The sequence below is a fragment of the Achroia grisella genome, unplaced genomic scaffold (genome assembly GCF_030625045.1).
Source record: "Achroia grisella isolate CSIRO2021 unplaced genomic scaffold, CSIRO_AGI_Agris_v1 utg642, whole genome shotgun sequence".
NCBI classification, from domain to species: domain Eukaryota; kingdom Metazoa; phylum Arthropoda; class Insecta; order Lepidoptera; family Pyralidae; genus Achroia; species Achroia grisella.
The window spans coordinates 919124-940091 of NW_026712979.1; the positions used below are offsets into that span (position 1 = coordinate 919124).

A 20968-nucleotide genomic window follows, 5' to 3' on the forward strand; every position below is an offset into this window, starting at 1 on the left:
GTCCAGAGTTAATATATTTTTTCCCTCTGATCGATTCCCCGTCCGATTCAAACGGGAATCGACGGCCTGAGCCGAGGTTCGAATCCCTAGCGGTGCCCTCAGACTAAAGTCGTATCCGTCAGGCGGGAGTTGGCCTTCAGCCGCTCCATAAGTCCTTCCGCGGGTTTGGAGTGTCATCTGCACTCGCCCCCTAACGTCCGGTGAATCTGTAAAGCCCAGCTGCGGCCAACAGCATTAGAGTAGTTCGTAAAAAAATTATATTAAAAGTAAATAACAACACCCAGACCGATAAAAGCAACTCATGAATCGTTCGAGGAATCGAACCAGCGACCATCGGAAGTAAAGCTGTGTGCTAAATCACTAGACCGTTAGAGTTAAAATTAACGGAAGTAATTTTTCTATTTTTAAGGTATCTCTACACTGTCGGGGTGTGGAACTCCAGACCATTTGGAGCGACTACCAGAGCTGCCCGCAGCTGAGGAAAAGCGTTTGCGTCGAGCTGCACATATCCTTCAGCAGCGGCTGATCCTTCGCCAGTGGCTTATAACGCACCGTCTCCAACATGCTTATTCCAAGTAAGTAGGCATTACTATAATATCAAATAAACATAATGTTCAATCTTTTAGAAATTCAGTTTTTATTTTTGTCACTAGATGGCGTTGCTCAATTGCTACAACGCGCTATGTTTTCGTTTTTGAGTTACTTATAAGACGTAGCCGTTTTCTTTCAGTATTCCGACTCCTCTGATCGATCCGCTTCAAATTTAGACAGACGTTAAAATTACGATGGCTTGAGCCGAGGTTCGAACCCCTAAACCTAGGTGCCCTCAGACTAAAATCGTATCCGTCAGGCAGGAATTGACCTTTAGGCGTTCCATTAAGTATTCCGATCGATCTCACGTACAATTCAAACAGGGATCGAAATTACGACGGCCTGATCCCAGTTTCGAACCCCCTAGCGGTGGGTGCCCTCAGACCTAAACTATTATCCATCAGGCCGTTGAGTTGACCCGTCAGCCGCTCCATAATTCCTTCCGAGGCTTTGGAGTGCCATCTGCACTCGCCGATGAAGCCGTAAAGGCCAGCTGCGGCCAACAGCATTAGAGTAGTCCAAAAAAATTAAGTACAGGGCTTTTACCTAGAAGGAATCGAACCAACAACCATCGGAAGTAAGGCGGTAGGCTAAACCGCTAGACTACCAAGGCTGAAACTATTATGAAAAACATGCCATTTTAAATTACCTTGAAAATAAAACGGCAAACATAGTGCATGTTTAAAAAAGATTTCGTGCGGCAAATAATTTGTACTTTGAACAAAGGACTTACACAGACCTTTGACCTTACCTATACCTAACGTGACCATTTATTATTTGACTCAAAACGGGACATTGGTTTATACATATCAACAAGCTGTTCCCGCGACTTCGTCCGCGTAGTATTTAACTTTATTTTTGTAAAATAAAAGTAGGTTAAGTTACTCCTTATTACATCAGCTACCTGCTAAAAAAAAGTCCCGTCAAAATTGGTCCAAACATTTCAGAAATTAGCTAGAACAAACAGATAGACAGACATATTTATATTCATATGCAAGTAGTAACAAACGGTTATTTCAATATTACAAACAGACACTCCAATTTTATATATATGTATAGATAATCAACATCACAACCGGCCCGCTTGACTATACAAATTTTCAGTTTCCGAAAACGGGACATTTTTGCGTCCCAGAGTTCATTCTGGGGACACCGTGACTAATTATAAAAAGGGACAGTCCCGTTTAAAACGGGACGTATGGTCACATTACCCACACTTCGTACCTATATCGCATACTTATTATAATACTGGCTTAACTCAAAAATTACAAATTTTGGAAAGTCCACATTGTAACTGTGATATTTAAGTCTAATTTAAAAAAATTATATATTCTGAATTACACCAGTATTGTACTAGATTTGCGATATAATGCCACGCCTGAACAAGAATAGATATAATACATTTTTGTTGCGTGTCTTTGCTAGTCTAAATATACATATATAACTCAAAGGTGACTGACGCAGTCATCTATCAACACACAGCCCCTAACCACTGGACGGATCGGGTTGAAATTTGGCATGCAGGTAGATGTTATGACTTAGGCATCCGCTAAGAAGGAGGATTTTGATTAATTCTATCGCCAAAGGGATAAAATAGGGGATGAAAGTTTATATGAAACTTTGTCAATTTTAAACCGATCGGGCTGAGACTTTGCATGCATAAAGCTACTATGACGTAGGCATCCCCTAAGAAAGGATTTTGATAAATTCTACCCCCAAAGGGATAAAATAGGGGATGAAAGTTTGTATGAAACTTTGTCAATTTTAAACTAACTTTGCATGCATAAAGCTGCGAAGCCGCTAAGAAGGGCAAATGCTAGTAATACATAAGAAAGAAAGGAAATACGTTTATTGATACAGATTAAATAAAACAACAAAACAATAACAATTGGTTCATTGATTGTGGTACAGAGTAGATCTCCGCTCAGCATATGCCGTGACGAGGTGCCGCGATGGTTTTTTTTTATGGATGATAATGGAATGGTGCACCCGCCTGCGCTAACGGTTTACGCTGGCGGACCACCAGTGGAGAACGATAAGATGAGCATGAGGTCAGGTCAGTTAGCCCATCGTGACAAATTCACCAAAAATTTATTACGGTGATTTCCAGGGCGAACCGCGTGGAGGTCAACCTGACATGGTACATTGCTAGCAATGGGAGCCGCGATGGTATTCAGTGGATACCTTCATACATACTATTATTTAATATTATAAACGCGAAAGTTTGTTAGTATGGATGGATGTTTGTTACTCTTTCAGGCAAAAACTATAGAACGGATTTTGATGAAACTTTACAGTAATATAGCATATACATCAGAATAACATATAGGCTATAAATTTCAGGCTGGTGAAACCGTAAATATATATATAATAATCGCAAATTTGCATTTAAAAATGAATCTATATTATTGTAAACAATATTTGAAAAGAATACGAGTTTCTTGTCAGTTCTTCTCAGTTCGAACGAGCTCAGTTTCTTGTCAGTTCTTCTCAGTTCGAACGAGCTCAGTTTCTTATCACTTTTTCTCAGAAGGCACTTCGAACTGACGGTAGATTTGATATATCATAAGAGTCTGTTATAGACCTACCTTGAAATAACAGTTTTTACTACATGCATATGAATATAAATAAGGTATATACACCAAAATAACATTTTTTGTCTGTTTGTTCCGCCTAATCTCTGAAATGGTTGGACCGATTTTGACGGGACTTTTTTGGCAGGTAGCTGATGTAATAAGGAGTAACTTAGGCTACTTTTATCTTAGATAAATAAAGTTAAATTCCACGCGGACGAAGTCGTGGGTACAGCTAGTAATATAAATAAATCTGGACAAAAAAATGTTAGGGACTGTATATACTTTCTTAGTGAAAAATATATAAAAAAATAAAAGTAATTTGAAGTTACAATCATACACTTTCTTACAAACAAGTTTGGACGCCAACGCGCACGTGACTCACCTGGTGTTTCAGGCGTCCATAGGCTACGGTAACCGTTTACCATCAGATGGGCCGTATGCTTGTTTGCCACCTACCTGGTATAAAAAAATACCCCCCCCCCCCCCCCCCCCCCCATTCTTACCTGGTATTGATTTTTTGTAAATTTCTAACTGTAGTAAAGTTTTGTGTTAAAACATAAAGTTTAGTGTTAAAAACATATCTTGACCAGATCGTCGGTCCACCTTGCTGGAGGCCTTCCCACGCTGCGTCTTCCGGTTCGTAGTCGCCACTCGAGGACTTTATTGCCCCAACGGCCATCTGTCCTACGAGCTATGTGCCCTGCCTATTGCCACTTCAGTGTCGCAATTCTTCGGGCTATGTCGGTCACTCTGATTCTTCTGCGGATCTCCTCATTTCTGATTCGATCACGTAGGGAAAGTCAGAAAATCACCGCTTTAGAGCATTAATAAAATCTCCGTTCACATAGCACTCTTATCAAATATTACAGGCTATATCAGCGCCACCGTCGTGGGGAGGGTGAGATCGCAACCCTAATAAGGTTCACACATAAAAAATGCATCAACACAAATACAATCGTGTTCGAGACTGAGTTTAACGAGCGAGGCAGCGTTTTCATATTCATTGCTCAGGCGAATACTGAACTAAACAAACATACAGCACACCAACAAAGTTATACACACATTTCGTCACATGTCATTGTTATTTATTGACGACCTCGGTGGTCTAGCGGTCTAGCACACCTCTTTACGACCAATGGTCGCGAGTGCGATTCCTCGCACGGTACAAACATTTGTATTCATGAGTGTGATGGTTTGTATCGGTCTGGGTGTTTCCTATGTATAATATATATGTATTTACTAAAAAAAAAATATCTGTATTTGTATCAGTTATCTAGTACCCATAACACAAGCTTTAGCTAGCTTAACTTGGGTCTAGATGGCGCTGCGTGAATTGTCCTGAGATTATTATTATTATTATTATTAGCAACTTGTCTGTATGAGCACCCAAAAACAAATATATACAATTAAATACAATTGGAGTGTCTGTAATTTCAAATTATCAGCTTTTCACTATATACTATAGCTGGAGGACGTCCTCTACCTCTTTTATGTTCGGGTTGTCGTTAAGCTTTTTTAATCACATATTCCTTGTCACTTCGCATTATATGGCCATACCATCTGATCGACTATGACGGCATCTGAGATGGTATATTGCTAGAAATAAATTCACATTCAAATTCAAAATATCTTTATTCATGTAAGTCTATTCCAGACTCTTATGATATGTCAAATCTACCGTCAGTTCGGAATGATTTCGAGATGAGAAGCACTGACAAGAAACTCAGCTCGTATTCTTTTCAAATAAATGTTACAATAAGGTTATAAATTCACATTACTAACAATCCCCTTCCCCCTGTTTTAATATTAGTACAGTTTAAGTATTGATTAATACGATTATGTAAAAATACGGTTAATATTAGTGTAGGTTAAGTATTGATTAATATGATTATTGACGACAGGCGACACATATAAGCGGCGTCGCGACGCACCTATAATATTTGAGTAGATTAGGTAGACAATAAGTTGTGTGTTGAAATTGGACAATAACTTAGAAATAATATTAGTTTTTAAAAGTGCTGTTTTAGAATAAACATCGATTCACTGTTTAAAACTACGATAACGGATGAACATCTGTTTGGGTACCAGCGTTCATTTGGCATTCATTGTTTAGGAACACAATGAATATTTGTTGGCTTTTGTGATAAGATAACACCGTTACTATTTTCTAGCCATCGGGTTTATGATGACCGTAGGGTTTCTTATTGTAAACATATTCTTATTGTAGACTAACGGACGGAACACGATCTTTTCATGTCTTTATGAATATTGTCCAATCCGTGTTTACAGTGCATTGTAGTTAGGCAAGGAAATTGGTTATTGCACCAATGTTAAATATTCTTGGGTAGAGTTGTAAAATGCAATGCATTCTTTATGAGTAACTGTTAGTTTGTGAGAATAAATAAGTAAGGGAATTTTGGCAATGTGAAAGGATATTGTTATGAAGTTGTATAACGTTGTGCATTGTCTGATAGAAATAAGGTTTGGTTTATTGCCAGTAAGAATTTTGTAAGGACTGTAGTCCCCACTACAGTCTATACCTCCCATATATAAGGCGAGGAATTTTTGTATCGAGGTAGTCGTAATATAGTTATAATGGAGTCATAATACTGTTATAATAGAGGGACTCAGACAGTCATAGTCGGATTGTTATATGCCGACGGCTGTCATAATCGAACACAGTACGGACGGCAGTTATAGTCCGTTATTATTGTTAAGTCAGTCGCGGTAGTTTCCTATAGACGCCATACAGTCTGAGCTACAGCGGCTGAAACTTGAATGTAACATCGAATTCGGCTATAACTCAATTGTGAAACTTCTGTGGAGAGAATAAACAGGCTTCGAGAGACAACCGTTTCTTTCTAACCCCACCATCGATACAGTCCACTGCTCTCCCTGAGGAGCTGTCGCCAACAATGATTATGTAAAAATACTGCTACAGATAATGTACAGACTAGACATCAGATCAAGTGATACAGCAGCTGACCTATACTACAAGTAATGTATAGATAGCGAAGTATTGATTAATATGATTATGTAAAAATACTGATACAGGTAATGTACAGATAGCACTAGATATCAGATCTCAGTTGTCTGATCTCAGAGAATCTCTGAGACCAAGTGACCAGAGTCTGAGATCAAGTAAGACAGCCGCTGACCTATACTACAGGTAAGGTATAGATAGCGAAGTATTGATTAATATGATTATGTAAAAATACTGATACAGGTAATGTACAGATAGCACTAGATATCAGATCAAGTGATACAGCAGCTGACCTAGTTCCAACATGCAAGTGCTATGCATTGACAGGCGACCGCTCCTATTGAGTAATACGCGACGGGGCGTTCCGTGTCAGCTCAGAATTAACCCAGTTAGGGTTCACTCCCGGGAATTCTTGGGAAAATAGCCGGAATTCTACGAATATTTCATTATTAGCTGTACCCGCGACTTCGCTTTACTTCCCCGTAGAAGTCAAGACCAGTAGACCTTGACTAAAATAATAAAAGAATAATTAATAATCCAATAAAAGCTAAATAAAATAAGGTTCTATTCTATTCGTCGTAAGCTGGAAGCTTCAGAAATGACGATAATCCATACTAGAGTTGCCAACCGTCATGTTTTCCCAGGACATGTCCTACTTTTTGAAGTGTCCTGGGGTGTCCTGGATAGTTTTTAAGCAGCATACTGGGTTTTTAAAACGCCCTGATAAGATCATGTATTTTCAAAATTCGCGCGCCATTTTTACAATGCCTGCTCGATTAGTAGAGTTTTTTTTAAATACTTTTAAATATTAAACTCTGATTATTACCATTACTTGAATTTTATTAATTTAGTCTATTGATATATATATAATATAATTATTACAAATATATTACTGAGTCATGGTTTTAAACTAAATTGTCCTGGTTATTCCAACTTCAAATCCTAGTTTTTAATTTGTTGTTGGCAACCCTGTTCCATACAGAATTCCATACAACTCAATCAACAGCATAAAAAATAAGTCTCAACTTTTTAGTATTGAAAATGACGATACTTCCATGAAATCTTTATTCTCCCCTTTCAACCCCTTACAAACCTTTTTCTTTATGTCTATTTTATCAACAACCTAAAAAATAAGGTTCAAGCTTCTAGCTTTAAAAATGACGCTTCTTTAATACAATCTTGCATCATCTTGGTTTGAAAGAGGAGATCTCTTTCAAACCACTGTAACCCTTTTTTCGCATTAAAAAGTAGCCTACATCCTTTCTCGGGGTCTAGACTGTATACCAAATTCCATTTAAATCGGTTCAGTAGTTTTGGCGTGAAAGCGAGACAAACAGACTGACAGAGAGTTACTTTCGCAGTTATAATATTAGTAAGTGTTATTATTCTTTAGAAAGTATTTCATTAATATTTATATTATTACAAAAAATACACAGTAAAAGATAAGATTTTAAACAGTGAAATGACATGAAATATACGCACAATCACGCGTAAGAATGGTTATAATACGCGTAAAAAAAAATTCTAATATGCCACATCTAGCATGGTACATCTGTGTAGATGTGAACCCAGTACCGCTGAGCCCACTATGCGCAGTAAGCCAACCAATAAATGTTATAATTTATGCGGATAGTTGCTTAGATTTTGTTACTACACCATCTGCATTATACATATATACCTTCTTTTGTATTTCCACTAATATTTAATTTTGTATAAGCTTATGCTTTTAGTTGTCATGTTAAGTGAATTTGAAATTCTTAATGGGAATAAATATCTAAAACCTTAAAACTATAATACAATTTTTGTATATTAATATTATTAATGTTTCTACTCCATCATGCGCCATCCACCACCTTCTGTATTTTCTCCTCTACCCAAAGGTTGTCTGGAAGAGATCGCATAAGCGAGAAGACAGCCTTTTGTACCCATAATCTAAATATTGTTTTCGTTTGTATATATATTTTTTTGTTATTATGGTGCAATAAAGAATAATAAATAAAATAATTACGAGTACAATATACCTAATGCAATCACTTACGATAGTGTGAAAAAAAATACGAGCTGAGTTTCTTGTCAGTTCTTCTCATCTTGAAATCATTCCGAACTGACGGTAGATTTGACATATCATAAGAGTCTGTAATAGACCTACATGAATAAAGATATTTTGAATTTGAATTTGAAGTGTGCATTGGCGTTTCAACTATATATCGCGCGCGTTCCTGATCACGCATGAAAGAACATGTCGTGTAAAGGCTATTAAATTAAATAAATTGTAAATATGCAATGTAATGCAATGGAAAGTTATTGCGGTACTGCATGCATAATTTATTTTGCATATCGCAATTCAGATGTTATCTAATGCAGTTGGAAGCGAATTGGGTCGAACGAGGTAGTTTATGGTATAAAGTGATTGATTACCGTTAACCATAGTTCGTTATGGCGATTTGGTACATGGATTAGGTCAGAGGTTAGAATGAGGCCGGATAATCATGATGGTATATTTATAAGTTCCTTAAAGATATTAGTCATACTCACTGAAATGTCCAGACAACTGAAACTTGCGTGTTGCTCGTTTAAATAATCATTGTAATTTTACATTTCCAATTTGAAACGTGTGAATACAAACTACCAACTAGAATACTAGTAGATTATGTTGTAGATTTATGTTGAAATAATCTCTGTTGATTTGAATTTGTTCTTTTTTCAACTTTCTTTTTTATTATGTTTTGCGGACATGGCAACGCACATAGGCAGCCAGTTACAATTTAGTTTTTATATGGAATTGTATACAATTCCATTGGTTATAGCCATAGATATTGTATCGATATATTTTTTATGTTTATGATTTATTATTATAATTGTTTAAACCGACTAGTAACAGGTTTAGAATATTGTTTACTTTTTCATACAGTATCTACGTCATTCAGTATATTTCATATATGAAGATAACTTACCTACGCATATATATCAAAATCTATTAAAAAATGGCGCTGCGTGATGCTATCGAGTTTTACAGTTATAAAAAAAAATGCTAATGTACCATAATAATAATCTCACGACAATTCACACAGCGCCATCTATACCTAAAAATCGGTCAAGCAGTTCCGAAAATAAAAAAATTGTCTAAAAACTAGTAATAAATGTTAGGGTTGGGTACTAGATAACTGACCTATACAAATATAAAAATCGGTCACGTTTCGGAGGAGTACGGATTATTGTAACACTCGAGCTAACAAATTTTTCAAATTCAAATTCAAAAAGCATTTAATGAATTCGCTTATGGTCAAATTTTTACATTAAATGAACCTATATATCTCAATTGAATTACTTTTTTTTTAAACTATATATGTTTTATATACATAGAAATCATGAACAACTATTGTCAGACCGATGATACAAACAATCATACTCATGAATACAAAAGATTGTGTCGTGCGAGGCCAAACTGTAATAAGATTGGTTTTGTTAGATACGTTTAAAATGATGATAAAAAATTACATTTAATTTTAAGATCTGAAAATAAATAAAAAGGTGATTTTTACTGTTTTTTATTATACTGACTATATTATTATACTGATTATATCCTAAGGACGGTGTTACATATGAATGTGGATGGTTATAAGGGTAGAGGAAGACCGAAAAATAGATGGATGGACTGTGTAAAAGATGATATGGTGAGAAAGGAAGTAAATAACGAGATGACTGCGAACAGAGATGAATGGAAGAGAAAAACATATTACGCCGCAAATAAATGGGATAAGGAAGAAGCAGATGATGATATATTAAAATGTTGTTGTTGACATGTCCGGGTTCTGGACTCTAAAGTCCTGGGTTTTGACGCGTCTTATCGTGGTTTCCAAGTTACAGAATGCCAATGTACCATTTCACAATCTGTTTTCTTGCTCGTAAATGATGCTAACAGGATAGCTCTACAGAATCCTGTAGATACCAGGTCCATCTTTCACCTATTAGAGGTCCTGGGCATATTAGAATAATGAATCCCCTATGACCATAGTAATAAAGCACTATTTTGTTAAAATAGATAAAGTAAATTTTGAACATGACTCTATAGACATGTGTATGGGAATGCCCTTTCTTCAAAACAAATCAAGCTAAAATATTGTTATGTTATGAGAGATTGAAGTTCTTGCAATAGTTGTTCATGCACGGGATTTTTGTTGCGGGTGAAATGATACGATGTTTTTGGTAGAGACGATGTATATTATAGATGATAATAAACTGACAATATGTACATAAAAATATTGATCTTATGTACTAAATGACAATAGGAAAATGTAAGGTGGGTGACACAGTTTAGACACAGCAGTGCTTAGTACACAATATTGGATTTGTCTTACTAGATATTATTAAATGCAATTATTATTTTGATGTATCTAGATAACTGTGTCCCATATTTTCATTTAATATTAGACATAGACACCTATATGAATACACAATGTAAATAAACTGGCTTTAAATTAGAGTAAAATCTCTAAGTTACTCGCCAGTTCTTCTCGTTTGAATTTATATACCGAACTGGACGGTAGGGCAAAAATCTATACATCTATACATATAAATAAAATTGCAGTGTCTGTTTGTAATATTGAAATAACCGTTTTTTACTACATGCATATGAATATAAATACGGTACATACACCAAAATAACATTTATTACAATTTTTATCTGTCTGTCTGTTTGTTCCGGCTAATCTCTGAAATGGCTGGACCGATTTTGACGGGACTTTTTGACTGGTAGCTGATGTGATAAGGAGTAACTTAGGCTACTTTTATTATTAGAAAAATAAAGTTAACTTCCACGCGGACGAAGTTGCGGGTAAAGCTAGTTATAAATAATAAAAAAAAAATGACGTTCATAAGCGGCTATAAACGTCCAACATGAATAAATGATTTTTTAATTTGAATTGAATTTTGAATAAACATAGTTTAATGGAGTCCCTATTAATTTTTACTTTGGGAATCCATTGAACACTCACCCCATACTAACAGAATCGTGTAGGTACTGCAGATTACAATGGCATGATTCAATTAAAGCTATCCATTCACGGGAAGCTAATCCCGCACCGGCCTTTGTGTTGTTACATATATGTATGGCGCTTATCGCCCATTCCATTTATAGCATAGGTTTATTGACCGTTTTCAGGCAATGCCAATAACAAAGGCCTGATTATGTGACAGTGTTGCAAACGGTTTCTACATTGAAAGATTTGATTATATGTCTTTTTTTTTTTGGCTCGGTTGTTCCCTTTTAGGGGAAAGGCAAAAGGACTCAGCCATTGTCTTCGGTAGTGTTTTCTTACATTTTTTTTAAATAATGGTAATCAACGTCTTTGTGACAGATGCGGCGAGATATTGCATCTCTGTGCATTTTCTACCGCATATATCACTTCATAGAAAAACAAACTATGTCTTAAATTTAAGATTATTTGAATAAAATATTTTCTATTCTATTCTAATATATGTACTAGCTACTCGCCTCTGCTTCACACGGGTATACATATTATAATATAACCTTTTGAATCACTCTATATATTGAAAAAAACCCCTGCAAAATCTGTTGCGTAGTTTTAAAGATTTTAAGCATACATAGAGACAGCGACAGCGACTTTGTTTATTACTGTGTAATGATTTGAATAGACTTTTTCTATTCTATTCTATTTTTTATTATATGTAACGGTACGATTGGAATATAATAGCAAAATAGACAAAAGTTACTTTAATAAAGAAATTAAGTAAGTTAGACTTTTTTAATTTCTTTATTTATGTAACTTTTGTTATCTTTTTTGTTACGAGATTGTCCCTTGTGAACTGTTTCCACTAATTGTTGTACTGATATATAAAGGGGTTTCTTATGTAAATCTGTTCTTCACTGTCGAAGTCTCTGCACCATGTATAAAGTAGGACTAAACTAAGTTTTGTTTTTTTTTATATTTTCGAATTAATAATATCTTGCACTCGGAGCATTCAGTCACTTGTTAGTTTCAAAGTCTCTGTCAAATCGCACTTTCGTTCCCTTTAATTTCATATCGTCGTCTTTGTCTCATATTTTCTGAATATTTGTGCATTATTAAGTAGGTATATCTTATATATAAAATTCTCGTGTCACAGTTTTCGTTCCCATACTCCTCCGAAACGGCTTGACCGATTCTCATGAAATTTTGTGAGCGTATTGAGTAGGTCTGAGTATCGGCCAACATCTATTTTTCATCCCCTTAAATGTTTGTGGTAGTCCACCCCTAAAATTTTTATTTAATTTTAAGGCAAAACAACGTATGCCGGGACAGCTAGTGTATGTCTACATATGTTTATATTATGACGACCTCGGTGGTCTAGCGGTCTAGGACACTGCTTTACGTCCTATGGTTGCGGGTTCGATTCCTTGCACGGCACAAATATTTGTATTCATGAGTATGATTGTTTGTATCGGTCTGGGCGTTTTCTATGTATAATATGTATGTATTTACGAAAAAAAAATGTCTATGTACTTGTATCAGTTATCTAGTACCCGTAACACAAGCTTTAGATAGCTTAACTTGGGACTAGATGGCGCTGTGTGAATTGTCCTGAGATTATTATTATTATTATATTATATATATTAATAGATATATTTATGTACAAATGTATATATATATATTTATGTTCATTACGTGCACCACCTACCCCCTTCTTATCTTAATGTTACTTTCTCTACTGGTAGTCTGGAAGAGATTGTTTAGCGATAAGATCGCCTTTTGTATCAGTTTATGTAATATATCATTTTGTGTGTTTTCTTTGTCTGGTGCAATCAACGGCGGATACAAGTGGGGGGTCATGGGGGTTATGACCCCCTCTGAGCTTGTTCCAGGACTTAGGTGCACCACTAATTGAACATAATGATTTTATTTATATATTTGACACCATACAGATTTTATGTAACCACATACCTTCAGTATTTAATTAATTTGATACAATATAATAACTTTGTACATTATTAAAATACCTACTTTTTACTTGTATCTATTGTTATCAAAATTAAATTATACGTTCTTGACTTGACCACGACTAAGTGACCCCCTCCTGGCGCCATGACCACGACTACATGACTCCTTCCTGGCGCCATGACCACGACTACGTGACCCCTTCCTGGCGCCATGACCACGACTACGTGACCCCTTCCTGGCGCCATGACCACGACTACGTGACCCCTTCCTGGCGCCATGACCACGCCTATGTGACCCCCTCCTGGCGCCATGACCACGACTACGTGACCCCTTCCTGGCGCCATGACCACGCCTATGTGACCCCCTCCTGGCGCCATGACCACGCCTATGTGACCCCCTCCTGGCGCCAAAGCTGGATCCGCCCTTGGGTGCAATAAAGAGTTTAATAAATAATAATCAGTATGGATAAGCAGCGAAACGTTTTTAAGAGCACTAGAATGTTATTATTTTTTCAGTAATATGATTATGTTTGTACTAACGGACAATCCCGGCCCATTAACCCCGCGTCGGTTATAGCAGCCTATCGATGGTATACTTTGGCGGTCGTTTATCAACCTTCCGCCCCACACGCGTTTCATTAGCGCCCTTCGATAGGGTTCACACAAACAGGATACTTTATCATTATCATTACATAGTATAAAACAAAGTCGCTGTCGCTGTCTGACCGTCCCTATCTATGCTTAAATCTTTAAAACTACGCAACGGATTTTGAAGCGTTTTTTTTAATAGACAGAGTAATTTAAGAGGAAGGTTTATATGTATAATACATGTACGGACGAAACCGGGGTGAGTAGCTAGTTGATATTATTGACCCTTGTGGTCTATGGAGACCACAAGGGTCGTCAAATATTTTTAGGCTTTAGATGTAAACTTTTTTTTTCAATGTAAATAAACAAATACAAAGAAATGTATGGCGTCTAAATATTATTGGATACTAGTTGAGCCGCGTAACTTCGTCTGTATCACACAAACTTGACATTTATTATTATATTTCGCCCAATTTAAATAACATCTTTTTAAATTATAATCTACTAGCCACTCACCCCGGCTTCGCACGTGTGTACATGCGTTATATATATATAAACCTTCCCTTTGAATAACTCTATCTATTAAAAAAAACGTTTCAAAATCCGTTGCGTAGTTTTAAAGATTTATGTATATAGGGACGGTATATTTAATACATACCGTATTGTATGTATTAAATACTTAAAATAAAAAAAAAATCATCGATACCTAATAAAATAAAGCGTGACTAAATGTCTAAGTCTATTGATTGCCGAACTTCACTATTGTAGCGGGTCACCCTTTTTTGTATCAGTGACAGTTGCACTTGTCATTTTACTGACTGGAATTAATAATAGTACTTGTAAGATTGTAATAGTAATACCGTTGGGACAACCCTCAACGGGTCGATTAAATAACGTAAGAAATCCGCACGTCATGTCGAGTGATTTGTGTGAGGGTTAATATTGGTAATAATCATTTTATACAGGGTTGTCTTATTCGCAGGGGTGCAATAAAACCTGAACCTGGCCCAAATATATTGTATAATTGGGCCATATTTGCTTTTTTATTAAATTATAATGGACCGTGCACCCGCCTGCGCTAGACCCTGTAAACCCTAGCGGGGCACCAGTGGAGGATGATAAGATATATTAGAATTACCCTTAAATAAATTTAAAATATCGGTTAAATCATATTTACTAAGCAAAGCCTATTACTCACTAAACGATTACTTGAATGACGAGCGTGCATGGCAATAGTTGTTCATGCACGGGATTTTCATTTAATGTTAGACAGACACCTATATAAATACCTATACATTGTAAATAAACTGGCTTTTAAAAAAAAGTAATTCAATTGAGTTTCTTGCCAGTTCTTCTCAATTGGATCTATATACCGAATTGACGGTAGGGAATTTTATTAAATAAAATTATAATGTAAAACTTGACGTTCATAAGCGGCTAAAATGTCCTACATGAATAAATGATTTTTGGATTTAAATTGATGAATATGAGGTTAGGTTAGTTTGTCTATTATGATTAAATTACCAGGAACTACAATGGTTTCCAGAGAGATCCGTGTGAAGGTCGACCTAACCTGGTAGATTACTAGCAATAGAGTTACTTGTCCTCAGTACCAACAATCCTCGCCTCCCCCCCTCCCCCCAAATCGTATTTATCGTGATAAACTTTGTAAAAAAGGTCTGCATTAGTACCTTTGACTTGCTAAACTTATTATGTAAGATGTAATCAGAATAAAAAATATGACTATTCAAAAGTATTTATATTAAGTTTATTAGAAAAATGATTATTTATATGTGTAGTGGTTTATCGCAAACATTTTCCTAACGTGTTAATTGATGAGAACACTTACATAGACAGTTACTCTACTGGCCTGCGAAGAGCCATCTATCTTCTTTACGAGAGCACTTAGTTATACCATGACACTAGCATACTTTTCTATTTGAACAGACAAAGATAAAATAGAAGATAGTAGAAATAGTTCTATCTTTATATATAAAGACTAGCTACTCACCCCGGCTTCGCACGGGTGTACACGTATTATATATATAAATCTTACCCATTGAAACACTATTTATTAAAAAAAGCCAGTTCAAAATCGTTACGTAGTTTTAAAGATAAGGATAAGCAAACATAGGGATGGACAGACAGCGACAGCGACTTTGTTTTGTACTATGTAATGATAATGATTACGTGTCACGTTGTTTGACCGCGATGGACTCCTAAACAGAACTGAACTGAACCTATTGCAAATTTGATTGGATTTGATTGTGCTATTTGATCCAATTTGAAAGATAGGATAGCTTACATGTCAATTTATAGTCGCAATATTATTTTATACAAGGACCTTAGCCAGTGCAACGCGTGGCAGGGTCTGCTAGTATAATTATATATATTCTTTGGGTTTGGGTTTCATTCTACTATTTTTTTCGTCAAAAATAAATTCAATGACTTTTATAGCTGACATAGCTCTGTTTGCTGATGATACTTCATTAGTATTCAAAGTCTATCGACATATTAATGATATGGACGAAGTAAACGGCGCTCTCTCTTATATTTTGAAATGGTTTACTGCTAATAATATGCTACTAATATGCAAATAAAACTAAATGTATCAAATTTACGCTCCCCAATGTAAGGCAGATAGAATTAAAAATCGTATTGGACAATAAACCTATTAGTTTTGTTGACGATACTGTATTTCTAGGTATCACATTAGATTCCAAGTTGCAATGGGGCGCCCATATTACTAAATTGGCGAGTCGACTTAGTTCTGCCGCTTATGCGGTAAGAAAAATTAGACAAGTAACAGACGTGGCAACGGCTAAACTTGTCTATTTTAGCTATTTCCATAGCATTATGTCGTATGGTATTTTGTTATGGGGCAAAGCAGCTGATATAAATACAATATTTACTTTACAAAAGAGGGCCATTCGCTCCATTTATGGTGTGGGTTCCAGGGAGTCTTTACGAGAGTGCTTTAAGGAATCAAATATCTTCAGCGTTGCTTCTCAATACATTTATGAAAATATCATGTATCCCAGGAAGAATATAGACAATTTCAAAAGAGTTAGTGACTACACTAATAAAAGCTTACGCAACAATAACAAACTAATTTTACCTAAATGTCGTTTAATTAAAGTTAGTAATTCGTTTTATGGCAATTGCGTAAGGTTTTACAACAAATTACCAGAGTATGTTATAAATCTGCCTGAAAAAAGATTTAAATGTCATATAAAATACTTCCTTTGCAAAACAGCTTACTAGAAAATTGAAGAATTCGTTAACGACAATAATGTTTTTATAGAAAAACTTAAAATCCATAGCACTGACAATATTATCTGATTACACTAATAATGAGTGCGTAGCAACTTCTATGTTGATTACCGCATGCCTCTTACTTGTTATACTGTAATTATTATATAAAATAAAAACATTTATTCAAAAGAGCAACACACAAGTATCTTCCTCATTCTTCTTGTGATGAATCTGCATTCCGAATGAGTGGTAGAATCAAAATATGACTATTCAAAAGTGCTTGCAAGGAGTTTATTTGAATAAAGATTATTTCTATTTCTGAAAATAGAATCTTGCAATATTTAAACATTTTCAAAGCCTCATTCTCAAACCTGTCAAAAGATTTCCCACGTGAGGCCATGCCCCACAGGGGGGGGCAATTCGGAAATAGACTCTACATCAGTATAACCTTTTCGCACCGGCCTATTTAAATGCAATCTAAGATTTCGATAACAAATTTAACGAGAAAAGCAATATCTTAAAACAATGTTAATAACTAGTTAACACACTATCCTATATAATTTTCTAGGTTTACTGGAAGAAATCTAAATAGCACAGCAAATAAAATCAAATTATCCTCATTCATGTAGGTCTAATTTCAAACACTAGGATGAGTCAAATCTAACGTCATTTCTTGAAGTAGTTTTGACCAAGAACTGGCAAGAAATGGACATCAAGGCGAACAGAGTGAAGGTAAATTGTGTATTTTTTTAGACTCCTCAGCCTGGACGTGTCGTCCCTCGAGGACGTGTACTGGCTCGAAGACTCGACTGCCCAGCATGTGCTGGACCCTAAGGATTTCGGCGCATGGTCGGCGGCGCGACAAAGCCTCCCCACAGGGAAGGAGGCTCTGCAGATCCTGAAATATGATCTCTGGAGTACCGTGGTCAAAACCAGCAAGCACCAGGATGCGTGGACGTGGGGTAAGTCGTACATTTGTACTAATAACCCATTATAGGTGTCTAACTCGCTCAATAGCCTTCCGTTCATTAACATTGAAAGTACTAATTAATACTAATTTGCGTCTGCGATAATAGTTTTGTTTTGTATTTCGAAAACAAATAATAATATTTACATATGGACGGGGCCAACCATTCATTACATATCTACTTATACCATGTGAGCTGTAGGATGGTGTGGGTGACAGTTTCATTAACGTTTCGTCTCACTCATAAAAGTTGCCGCGATTTACAAATTATGACTTAGTATTTCAGCTGTACCACATTCGTAATATATTAAATCTGTACTAATATAAAGCTGAAGAGTTTGTTTGTTCATTTGTTTGAACGCGTTAACTCAGGAACTACTAGTTCGAATTGGAAAATTCTTTTTGTGATACATAGTCCATTTGTCGAGGATATAACATTACGCTACGACTAATAGAAGCGAAGCATCAGTAAAAAATCTCGCAAAAACGAGGAAAATTATTCATATTTGAGGGCTTCCGTTGCGTGCGCTGCGTAAACGGTTCAAACCCCATGCGAACGGAGTCGCGGGCACAGCTAATCATGAATAACTGTATTAACTTAAATGTAGCAATTGTTAAATGTAAAATTAGTAACTGTCACTCGCACCGTACTACAGCGCACACAGTAAAGGGGCAATCCATACATTACTTTAAACATTACGAGTCGAGGGGAATAGATAAAGTGTGACAAAGGATTGCAGGCGTCACAAAGTTCGTGTAATCATGAAATTTATTCTGTGACATCACATTTCAATTTAGTATTAAGACACGAAATATTAACTATTAAAATGTGACCAGCAATGTAATATGATAGAGAGGATTTAAAAATTGCTGTAACGTAATGCAGACGTCACAAAGTTCGTGTAATCATGAAATATATTCTGTGACATCAAATTTCAGTTTAGTATTAAGACACGAAATTTTAACTATTAAGATACAACCGTCTGTAATATGGGTGGTTTAATAATGGCTAAAATTGTTTTGACGTAATTTATGTATGGCCCGTTGTAGAGTTTTCAAATATACATACAACAGCATTGTTTCCCAACCTTTTCAAGTCAATATCAAAAGCATTTACTATTTTTTAGTTATTTATGTCTATCAAGTTATTTAATATCTTTAAAGTTACCATCCATGTCAGCTACTCGTAGCTGCTCGGTTGAGAATAACTGGAAAGAAATTCAATTGGTATATCTACCTTCTTTCGTTCATTTCATTTCAGTTCATTTCTACATTTCGTTAATTTGACGGCCTCTGTAGTTTAGCGGCCTTACTTCCGATTGTCGCGGGTTCGATTCCTTGCATGGTACAAATATTTAAATTCGTGAGTGTGATTATTTGTATCGTTCTGGGTGTTTTCTACATATATTATGTATTTATATAAGATGTCTACTATCCATAACACAAGCTCTGCTTAGCTTGGGACTAGATGCTGTGAATTGTCTTGATATATTCTTATTATTATTATTCATTCCTTTTAAACAATTGTTATTCTCAGTTTAGATGAACTGAGAATAAACGAGTATTAAGGGCTCATAAGGTTGAGAGACAATGTAATGCATGGTGTGGTCGTGGTCGTAACACATAGGGGGCATGCTGGTGGTGTCGGTATCTGTATGTGGTCTGGTGACACTGGCGGCCATGACGCAGCCGTCGCTTGCGCCGGAAGCAAAACACTCGCTTCTGCAGTATGTCACCGGGAAATATTTACATCCGCCCAGTTGTAAGGTCAGTACCTATATATATTCATATATTTGTGTGTCTATTCATTTTCATACTTTTAACTTACTGTTATATATACGACAATATATCAGTGTTTCCTTTTTTATAGCTGGTCTAGTGAACACATTATCCTATAACATTCTCTGGAGTTGCTGGAAGAAATATCTAGAGATACGCTCGCCCTTGGTTTTCTCGTCGTTTTATAGCTTTATCAGTGAAAGTAACATTTGTGATCGAACAACAGAACGCATTTGAACTGACTGTAGGATATACAGCTAAGTGTTGAGTATAAGAAGACAGCATATAGTTACAATGTTCTTGTTTTTGGGAAACAATCACAACTAACCTTTATTTAGCAAATATTATTAAAATGTGTACACGTGGACAAATTTTATTATAGATTGACTTATAGCCGAAAACTCGAAACAGTTTATTAAATGAGGCACCAAATAGGGGACACAGGGGTGGCTATGCTATGGTCGCTATATATTTTGTATTGAAAGTGGTTTGAATTCCTTCTTAATTAGTCTAATTATGGTATTCAGGTGGAGTGGGGATGGGAAGAACCATATCAGGTTGGAGAAACAATGTGCTTCACCGTTCTGTGTTTTCAACGCAACGGACAACCATATCCCATCTGTGACACTGATGATCTGGCCGTCTCGATATCAGTTGGCTCCAGGAAGGTAAGATAACAGATATTCTCATGGCAATTCTTACTATTAGTAATTGGGCAAGAACTAGGTTTTTTATGTAATTAGGACAGCAAACAAGGTAATGGTCTACCTGATGTTAGGCGAGAACTACTGTCATCACGTTATCATACCACTCATGCGTTGCTGTTCTACAGGACTAATATTTCTTGCTTCCTGTATTCTGTAATTTCCCTGCCTTATATCCTACGAAACCCGTACCCTGTAATTTGTGTAATAATATTTCAAGTAATCATTTTTATTTGATAAGGTAACAGCAGTGATGGAGCTGGGGTCCGGAGACCCGGCGCAAGCAAACACAGCGCGTGCGAAGTTCACAGTTCGTATCGCCGGTGTATACATCATTTCCGTTACTATCGGTGAGTTGTTCTGCAAGTTGTTGTATACTGTAATTAGATATAAAGAGAGAGTGAGAATTGATATTGTTATGTGGAAAATAAAGTCCAGAACCACTGCATCAATTTCAAATTATATCGCTGTTTGAACGATACATTGATCCAAAATGACAGGATATACAATATTATTGTGTCATATACAAAATTTTTGGACACATAGGCGAAGTTAGAGCTGGAATCACCGTATGCATTCTAGTCGAAC

General features: G+C 36.0%; 1 protein-coding gene across 1 annotated transcript in view; it reads left to right on the top strand.

Moving 5' to 3' along the window:
• Window positions 1-20968, top strand: part of LOC131849389 (apoptosis-resistant E3 ubiquitin protein ligase 1) — a 50020-nt gene that overhangs the window by 21496 nt on the left and 7556 nt on the right. Inside the window, exons 2-6 of the mRNA XM_059199457.1 lie at window positions 410-575; window positions 17684-17892; window positions 19525-19664; window positions 20204-20344; window positions 20622-20730. Coding sequence (XP_059055440.1) covers window positions 410-575; window positions 17684-17892; window positions 19525-19664; window positions 20204-20344; window positions 20622-20730 — 765 coding nt within the window. The remainder of the gene's footprint in view (window positions 1-409; window positions 576-17683; window positions 17893-19524; window positions 19665-20203; window positions 20345-20621; window positions 20731-20968) is intronic.